Source organism: Gossypium arboreum, chromosome 11 (genome assembly GCF_025698485.1).
Source record: "Gossypium arboreum isolate Shixiya-1 chromosome 11, ASM2569848v2, whole genome shotgun sequence".
Lineage (NCBI taxonomy): Eukaryota > Viridiplantae > Streptophyta > Magnoliopsida > Malvales > Malvaceae > Gossypium > Gossypium arboreum.
The window spans coordinates 48,015,645-48,024,978 of NC_069080.1; the positions used below are offsets into that span (position 1 = coordinate 48,015,645).

The 9,334-nt window shown below is 31.8% G+C and overlaps 1 protein-coding gene across 1 annotated transcript; it reads left to right on the forward strand.

Moving 5' to 3' along the window:
• The first annotated feature begins 1,977 nt into the window (after positions 1-1,977).
• On the forward strand, positions 1,978-5,085 carry LOC108484236 (very-long-chain (3R)-3-hydroxyacyl-CoA dehydratase PASTICCINO 2). The gene is made up of 9 exons (XM_017787954.2): positions 1,978-2,249; positions 2,340-2,451; positions 2,559-2,577; positions 2,697-2,785; positions 2,877-2,930; positions 4,107-4,177; positions 4,272-4,353; positions 4,531-4,627; positions 4,725-5,085. The coding sequence occupies exons 1-9, from the start codon at positions 2,179-2,181 to the stop codon at positions 4,793-4,795; spliced, it is 666 nt and encodes a 221-aa protein (XP_017643443.1). The 5' UTR covers positions 1,978-2,178; the 3' UTR covers positions 4,796-5,085.
• The last annotated feature ends 4,249 nt before the right edge of the window (positions 5,086-9,334 follow it).

A 9,334-nucleotide genomic window follows, 5' to 3' on the forward strand; every position in this document is an offset into this window, starting at 1 on the left:
ATCCCTTAAAAGTTGGTAAAAAGAAAATTTGAGTCCTTACAAGTTGGTAAAATTTTTTTTACTTTTAAAAGTTAAAAAAAAGATTTTTTTAGGCTCCCTTAAAAATTAAAAAATAATATTTTAGATCTCTTTCAATTTTATACTCGAAATGTCAAGATTTCAAACGACCTTTAGGGTCGAACTTGTATATAATAATATATTTACCACATAAAATTTTAAAATAATTTATTGTAGCTTAATTAATGCAAGGATGAAAACTAAAAACAATTAAATTAAAATGCATACATAAAAAATAATAATAAAATTTGACAAAAAAGGTATGGTGGGTGGGTTAGGGAGTTGGTAGGTTACTGCCATTGAAATTGCATCATTTGCGAAAGAAATTATCTGCTACTTCAAATTAAAAATGCCTATAAAATCATAAGTACTAACCTAACGTTGGTGGAATTTAATGAAAATTGAATCAAATTTTACAAGAGATGGGAACTATTCTTGAGACTATTATCAAATGTATTTTATTAAATGAATGTCTCTGGTAATATTAATAGGTGCACATTTCCAGGTGGATTGGAAGCTGGCAGTTGAGTAGCTCACCAATATTCCAACTGCATTTCTTAAATGACCAATGTTACTTCGGGGAATTTCAAAATGGACCGACGGGCTTAAAATATTTTAAGTTTCCTCCTTTCAGGAAAATATTCCTTAAACCTCATTTATTCCTTTTCTATTGTTTTGTAAATTTTTATTTTATTAATAATATCGAATCACTTATATAATTAGTTAATTAGATTCCAATAAATATATATTAAATATTATCATTAGTCAATGTATCATGTATAAACTGCAAATTTAATCTACATTTCAATTTAATTAATTTTAATTTTTATTTTTGGAATTTAAAAACACTCTAGACCAAGAGATGATTATCAATCAAATTCATTTAAGGGTATTAAATTCAAGTTATCTTACATTCTTGAGAGTAACATCACATTTTGACATATCATTCTTATGTTTATTTACAAATATTACTTTGAGGTAGTAATCTTACATTCCTAATAGTGCTAAGATTTCAAAATATGGGGTAATCTCTTTCATAATTTAAATAAATTTTATCCCTTCTTTTATAATATTTTTATATATCATGTAAATATATTCAAAATTAATATAATATAATATTAACTTAAATACCTTAAGAAAGTAGATAAAATTATCAATATCATATTTGATACCAACATTATATTAACCAAATTTAAAATTTATCTAAATTAAAATAAAATTATATGTAATAATAAAATAAAAGAAATTGAGTTTAGTGTATTCGCATAATAAGAACAAAAGTGACGATACAAAGTTTTAGAGTCTAATGAAACAACTTTATGAAATTTCATATCAATATCTTCAATTAATGTGAAATTGAATTTGTTAAAAGACAAAGTCTATAATAAGAACAATTTAGTAAAATTTAATTTTTGTTAATTTTACATTATGTCAATTAAATAATAAATTTTGCATTCTAATCAAATAGAGTAATGTTGATACCTAGTATTTCGATCATTCTATTTCCAAAGATAATCTTATATTTCGTGAAATAAATGCTCACTAAGTTAAACTTTGTTAATTTTGAAATCTTAGGTGACAAGCATGATATCATCGTATGTGTAATATCATATCAATTTACGACTTTCACATAATATTTACAAAAAATCGTCATTTTTAATTATAAATTTAATGATAACCATTTGAGTTAGGATTGAAATTACAAAATTTAAAAGATATAGAAACTAAAATATCAAACCCATAACTTATATATAGTATTCGACCAATAGCAAAATTTTACCTAACCAATTTAGTTTGGATTAAAATTAAAATCTAAAAATTTGCAATTTATATGTCTTACATCATCTAATATTAGAAATTTTCCTTAAAATGGTTATTGTTTCATGATGATAATTATTATTTGTATGGAAAGTTGACATTATTTTGGGTCAATTACCCCATTCTGAAACAACCCAGTTCATCTCCATTTTCTCTCTCTAGGTCATAGAGATTTCGGCTTGCTTCCCATCATCCCAGTCCCTCCCATTACTCCATATAACTTGTTCATTTGTCCTACTCTCTAGCTAGCCTTTTTCCCCACAAATCAAATATAATCTTCGTTTCCTTTACTTTTGGGTTCCCATGGCGTCGGCTTTGACTGTTCTCAGGCGGCTCTACCTTTCCATCTACAATTGGCTCGTCTTCATCGGCTGGCAAGCTCGCTCATCTCAGATCTCCTTTCTTTTTCATAATCTTCCGATTTTGAACGTCTATTTGTGTAACTCCTTTGTTTTTCTTTGCAGGTTTCAGGTTCTGTTTTTAGCGTTAAAGGCTTTGAAAGAATCAGGTCATGAACATGTCTATAATGCTGTCGAAAAGCCTCTCCTTCTAGCTCAATCCGCTGCCGTTATGGAGGTTTTCTTCTTCTGCTCACTCCAATCTGTCTTAAACTTGCTGTAATTTGAAATTTTCTTCCCCATTGTGTTAAATTTAATTAAATTTGTTTCTCTTTTACTTGACAGATTCTTCATGGCTTAATAGGTGATTGCGGAGTGCCCTCTTCTTCTTCATTTCAAATTTACTATATTTTTTAGATAATTCACTAATTTTATTTTTTTTAATGTTTTGAATTTTGAAATTCATTTTGTTAATTTTTGCAGGTCTGGTTAGATCACCGGTGTCATCAACTCTGCCGCAGATAGGATCAAGATTGTATTTAACTTGGGGAATTTTATGGAGTTTTCCTGAGGTAACAAAAAAAGTTACAATCTATACTTCTTCTTCTTTTCTCTTTTTCTCTTAGTTTTAGTTAAAATTGAAATGATGATCGTGATTCGCAGATTCGAACTCACATTCTTGTTACTTCGTTGGTCATCAGTTGGGCCATTACAGAGGTAAATTTAACTTAGTTCTGTTCCCCCAAAAAAAAAAAAAAGAAAATTGTGGTTAAAATTAGGAGTTGTAATTAGTGATGATCTGGACTTTTTTATGGTACATCTCAAAAGCTTAAAAACACAAGATCACGGCCAGTTAATTTTATCTGTGGGTGACCGCGGCGTGTTTCTCCAGTTTAAGAGCTTCACGAGCCATTTTTGTGTGGTCCACTTCATGAGTAATCCTAAAATGGCATCTAGACATGTAGGATAGGAGAGGCTCCGGCTTCCTATGAGTCATCATATTTCCTTTAACGATCTTGATCCGCTGGAATGCCAGGGAGACCTCAGAGCAAGTCTTAGCAATGCGTACTACTACATATGGATTAGGGGCTTTCCCATTAAAACAGATCTCGTTTCTATGCTTCCATAATTCCCACATTGTTATAGCCCCTAAAACATAGACCTGCTCGTTTGCTGATCTTATGTTTTTTCTTTCTTCTTGCCATTGCTGTATCCCTTGCCTGATATCCGTTCTTGATAGTTGATCAATTCAAAGGCCCATACGTTGATGATCTAGGCTTGAAACCGATGAATATGTTATTATACATTAGTTGATAATGATCATGCTTTTTTTAGGTTTGAGAACTTATTTTTATTACGCGAAGTATAATAATATGGAAAAAAAAATTTACTACATGTAATCTTCTTTTATTATCATTGTTTGGAGCATATTGTTTGGTAAAGTGGATTACTTGAGACTGCTATTTCTAACTGGGATCAGGAACTTGATTCTTAATTCATGATTTTACTTTTGCTGAAACAAGAAATACAAATATAGTTCGATTCTTAGGCATTTGTGTTTGTGCCCATCTTGTGTTTAAAACTCTTACTCTATCATTTTCCTTTTTAAGTACCTCTATAGGACACGTATACCTGTGACCATTCAGAAACCTTTCAAATACATGGAATATGCCTTTATCCGATACAGTTCGAGTCCGGTAACATAGTTTAGAACTTAGTATTGTTTTTCTACTGTTATGTGATCCTTTGCTCAGAGCAAATGTTTCTCTGTACATAAATTATGAAAAATAACAGTATATGTCCTCCAAGAATTCCTCCTGCCGAAGGGCATTTCTTTTATAGACGCTGATGTAATCCTGATTTTAATTTTACATAAATTCCCTGTAATTGCAGATTATACGCTATTCATTCTTTGGCATGAAGGAGGCCTTTGGTTTTGCACCTTCATGGCATTTGTGGCTTAGGTAAGTAATGCATGTCTTCCATTCTTGTTAAACCCTGAACAAAGTCGTCGAATCCTTGGTGTTCATTTTGCTAATATTCGTTTTCACGGAGCAGGTATAGCACATTCTTGGTTTTGTATCCAACTGGCATCAGCAGTGAAGTTGGTCTGATCTACTTTGCCTTGCCGTATATCAAGGTAATTTCACCCAATCATTTAATTCAATCCAAAAGTTATAGATGTATCAAGTGGAGTTTCCCTGTTGATGGTCAATTCACGTTGCGCCGTTTAGCATTTAATTCTAATAGAACCGGTATAAGACTAAAAAGCACATGATTGTTGTATGTTCATTGCATAAAACTGGTGTGTCTACAGGCTTCGGAGAAGTATTGCTTTAGAATGCCAAACAAGTGGAATTTCTCCTTTGATTACTTCTATGCTGCAATTCTTGCCCTTGGAATCTATGTCCCAGGTATGAACTAAGCAATTCCTCATTTTAACACATCATCTCGGCTTGATTGATTACTTGCCTCATTCATGCTTATTCGAAGGGCTTGATATTGTTGCAGGTAGTCCTCACTTGTACCGTTATATGCTCGGACAGAGGAAGAGAGCACTTTCCAAATCAAAAAAGGAGTGAACTGTTTTCGAGATTTGTGGCATTGTGGTTGTTATCTCCGAACTTTGGTGCATGTATCATTTCATTCTTTTTAGTATTGCTTTTTGGCTAAAATGTTCAAGGGTTAGCATCTTTTTGGCTGAATTTACCAAAATTTGTTGGTGAGTTTGGTGGCGTGGTGCGTGAATCCAGAAATCTCCAAGTTTTGTTGTGGTTGTTCTTCTTACTTATTAGAGTATCATAAATTATCATTTGTTTCTTTCCACACCGTCTTCTAAATCATTGGTGTATAATAGACTGTAAGTTAAAAAGGTACAGGAGTCGTTAACGCCCCAGTTGGATTTCTACCTGAATTTTTTAGATTTAATTTTAGCTTAGCTCAATTAAAAAAATTGAAAATTCTCTATTAAATAAAAAGTGCATCACAATTATTAAAAAAATCAAATCAATTGACTTCTTTTATCAACAAAAATATAAAAATTGGGTCCAATAGGTTGGCTTAGAAACCATAAAAAATATAAAAATTAAAAATTAAAATATATTAAAAATAGTACAAATTCTCAATTCAATCGATTCAATACTATTCTTCAAATTGGTATTTGATTGGTTGATCCAATTCAGTTCAAATATCATTGATCAAAAGCTAATGTGTGGCATGATATGTGAAAGTATGTTTACATCAATAAACATTTAAAAATAAATAACTAAAATGTACATTTGAAATGAGTCTAAATAAATGGTTATTTAGGTTCATTTGAAGTTGAGTAACTACTTGTTTAAATTCATTCGGATCAATGCAAGACTATAAAAAATTAAAATTCTAAAATTTATAATGAATTCTAAAAATTATAAATACACATCTAATATGAACTTAGACAATTGCTTGTTTAGATTCTAAACAAGAAAAACTACAAAAAAAAAAGAAAATATTTAAAATTATTAACAATTAAAAATATAAAAATTCAAATATGAAAACTTTCAAAATATATATAAATTAATAAAACGCATATTTGGATTGTGTAATGATTCACTATAAATTTTTATAGAAATTATAGAAAAAGTATTAATAATTATTTAAAAATTTAAAAGGAAAATTTTACAAAAAATAAAAAAACTAATAAAATGCACATTTGAATTAATCTAGATAAGAGAACGTATAATTTATTGACATTTTGGCAACTATTTATCCAAATTTATATGGATAAGTGTAAATTTGTAAAAGAATATTAATAATTATTAGTAATTATTATAAATGACTTTTGATGTTTGGAATATGGATAACTATGAATTTTCCTGTTTTAGATAATGGGAAAATTTTTTGCACTTTCAGCGGATACATAAATATCTAATATTATTAAAAATTGAATACTTTTATTAAAAATTTTGGTATTGGTATAAGTTAGAAATTTTAATATGCTTTTGAGCGTTTTGCATTACTACTCCAAATAATGATTAGTTAAAGAAACTGAAAAACTGAAAAACTGTTGATTGAGTCTTAGCTTAATTGGTATTGACATTGTTACTAGTGTAGGAGGTCATGGGTTTAAGTGTGCTGAAGCACATTATCCTCCTATTTAAGGGTTGGGGAGAGGCTATGGGTAGTTGTAGGCATTGTATCAAAAAAGACAGATATTATAAGAACTTATAATGAGATTAATGTTAAAAAAACTAAAAAACTACTCGAATAAAAAAAGAAGTAGAAATGAATTAATGGAAAGAAAATGTGCACGAACCACTTAATTTTCTTTCTTTTTCAACTTTTCGTTGAAGGCTTTCTCTCCTGTCCCCTTCTCATGGAAGCTATTTTCATATTTATAAGGCACAGTTCCCTAATAGGACTTGCAAAGGGATAACTAGGTGCCATGCACAACAACACATTACCCCTCTAGGTCTGACACATAACCTCAGAGGTATATATGAAGAGGCTTTCCCGTGAGTAAGCGAGCTGGGGAATAGTGAGTTGAGAGGTGAAGCTGGAGAGTGGCGAATTGACCAACCAGCAAACAAGGTAATGGCAAACTGTGGATCAACTACCTAGCAAATTGGCGAGTTGTGAGGGAGTGGTGAGACGTGACCATCAAGCGGATAGGGAATGGTGAGTTGTTTGGGTTTCCAAGTTGGGTCGCCATGTTCGGGTAGTTAGGTTGCCAGTTGAACCAAGTCACAAGACACATAGTGGTAACAATCTACCCCCCGACTAGTCAAAGAAGGGTTATAAAGTGACCCTTCTGAGAAGCTCAAACATGTTGAATGTGTAATGGTGGGTTTGGACAAAAATTTTGATTTTGAAACTTATGGGATACATTTCTGTCAATCTAACGGTTTAAAGAAAAGGAATCGTCACGTAAAAGATTAATTGTCCCCTAAATTTTTTATTCCTTCCAAATTTTTTGAAACTCTATTTTCTTACTTTGCTTGCATTTGGTTAACTCTTATGTTGGTTTGCTTTTAAAATCACCATTTGTCAAGAGGTAAATCATTCATTCTTCTTCTGTTCTTTCCTTATTTTAGGACGATTATGAACCATAGTTAGGGTTAGAATGGGTTGTGGTGGAAGGGGCGATGGTCATATTGGCTGTGGCCAACGAGGGCGTAGGGTCGACTCAGATGTTGGAGGTGGTGTCTTGCAAAGGCCTCATGATGCTAGCACTACTGTAGAAGCCATCGCATATCGGTGAATGACCAAAGAATAGGATATGGTTTGGCATCTAGCGATTCGGGAATCCATTTACCAAACTTCGCCTTTGATCTCGACATTGCCGGAGTAAAAAAAATGATTGAGCGACACTGAGGAGGGTTTCTTACTCCTCTCTATCTGATTGAAGCTGGGTTTCATCCACCCCTCCCCCATTCTTCTATACTATTTTAGAGAAGGCTAACTTCTCGTGGTGGACTCTAAGTTATATTTTATTAATTGTTGCCTGCAGGAGAAGCCACCTCTACTCAGTGTCTTTTAGCATATTTATCAACTTAAGGTTTGCAATTAGGGGCTCATTGTGGGAATGGTGTATTTTAGTGTTCGGGAAGGCCATGAGCCAATCATTCGTAATAGGGTGTCTAACTTTCGCCTCAATCGTTTTAAATATATTAGAGTCAGGAAGAAATTTAGGGGTAATTTTGAGTTCTCGATTAAGTGGTCACTGCCTAGCAATGTCGTTCGCCTCCAACACCAACCCTTCAACTCTATACTCGTCGTTGATCAATACAAAAGGCTGTATAGGGGCCGGATCTTAAGATTAAAAAATCTTTTTACTATTAGGAATATCTTCCATTATTGCCTCTATGAACAGATCCCTGATGGCTACCGAGCAGTTAACGTTAAGAAGGGTGCTCACCCTGACACCGTTCTACCCACTAAACGCCTGGCCACACGAGGCCTCCAATGACCGGGGTTTACTTTTATTAGGGAAAAAATAATAGGCTAATTTTTTTTTTCTTTTTATAAGTTGTATCCTCGTAATTGGTCCTCCTAAGTTAGAAGTTATCAGAAAAGGGTTGATCAGTTCTCACAGGATGCACAATGATGCTGATGATAATGTTATTGATGATGCAGGCATCGTTGTTTCTTCAAGGAAATCAACCAGTTTGTTAAGAGAACTCAAACACACCATGGATATAGACTCGCTTGTGCTGAATTTACAAAGAAATAAGGACCTTGGTGCTCCGGTGTAACAATCTGTTTTTGGTAAAATCGGAACAGTGGTTTTGGGACCACAAATCCGATTCCTAAAGAAAAATTTATTTTAATATTATTTTATGATCATAGTACGATAATAATATCATATAAAAATTTTGTAAAGAAATTTTACCGATTACATGATTACTTTGATAAAGGACCAAATTGCACAAAGTGCAAAAGTTGAGTTCTAATAGCTAAAGGGATTAAATAGCTATAGAATTCAAATTTTGGGGTCCTTATATGGAAAATAGACCATAAAAATGCTTAGTGGTTAAGGATGATGATTCATCCATAGAAAATTAATTAAAGAAAAGGATGAAATTCGAAAGTGAAATTTTAAAAGATGATAAATGATAAAAAAAAATGAAAATATCATCAAATTATCATCACCTTTCCCAAATAAAACATGGAAACCGTAGATAAGAGAAAGTGAGCTCAAGCTAGCTATTTTGGCTTAATTAGGTAAGTATTCAAGTCTCGTTTTTAGTAATTTTTATATTTCCAAGATCGTAATAGCTTAATTTAGCTATTAATTTTCATGTTTCCGAGATCATAATAGCTTAATTTAGCTATCTCGGGGACTAATTTGTAAAATTATCAAAGTACTAAGGTTTTTTCATGGATGAGTATGCTGAAATTTTGAGATTTATGGTAGAAAATGAAAGGTTGTTGAAAGATAAACAACTTTTGCAAAGTGAATTTTGATGAAATTGTGATTTAGGGACTAAATTGTAAAGATGTAAAATCTATGGAAAAGTTCTAAATTTTATGAAACACATGGGCTGTAAATTTTATATGTAAAATTTGGCTAGGCTTGGAATAAGGATTTAATTGCATGAATTTTATTTTTCGAGCCTAGGGATGAAATCGTCATTAATTAA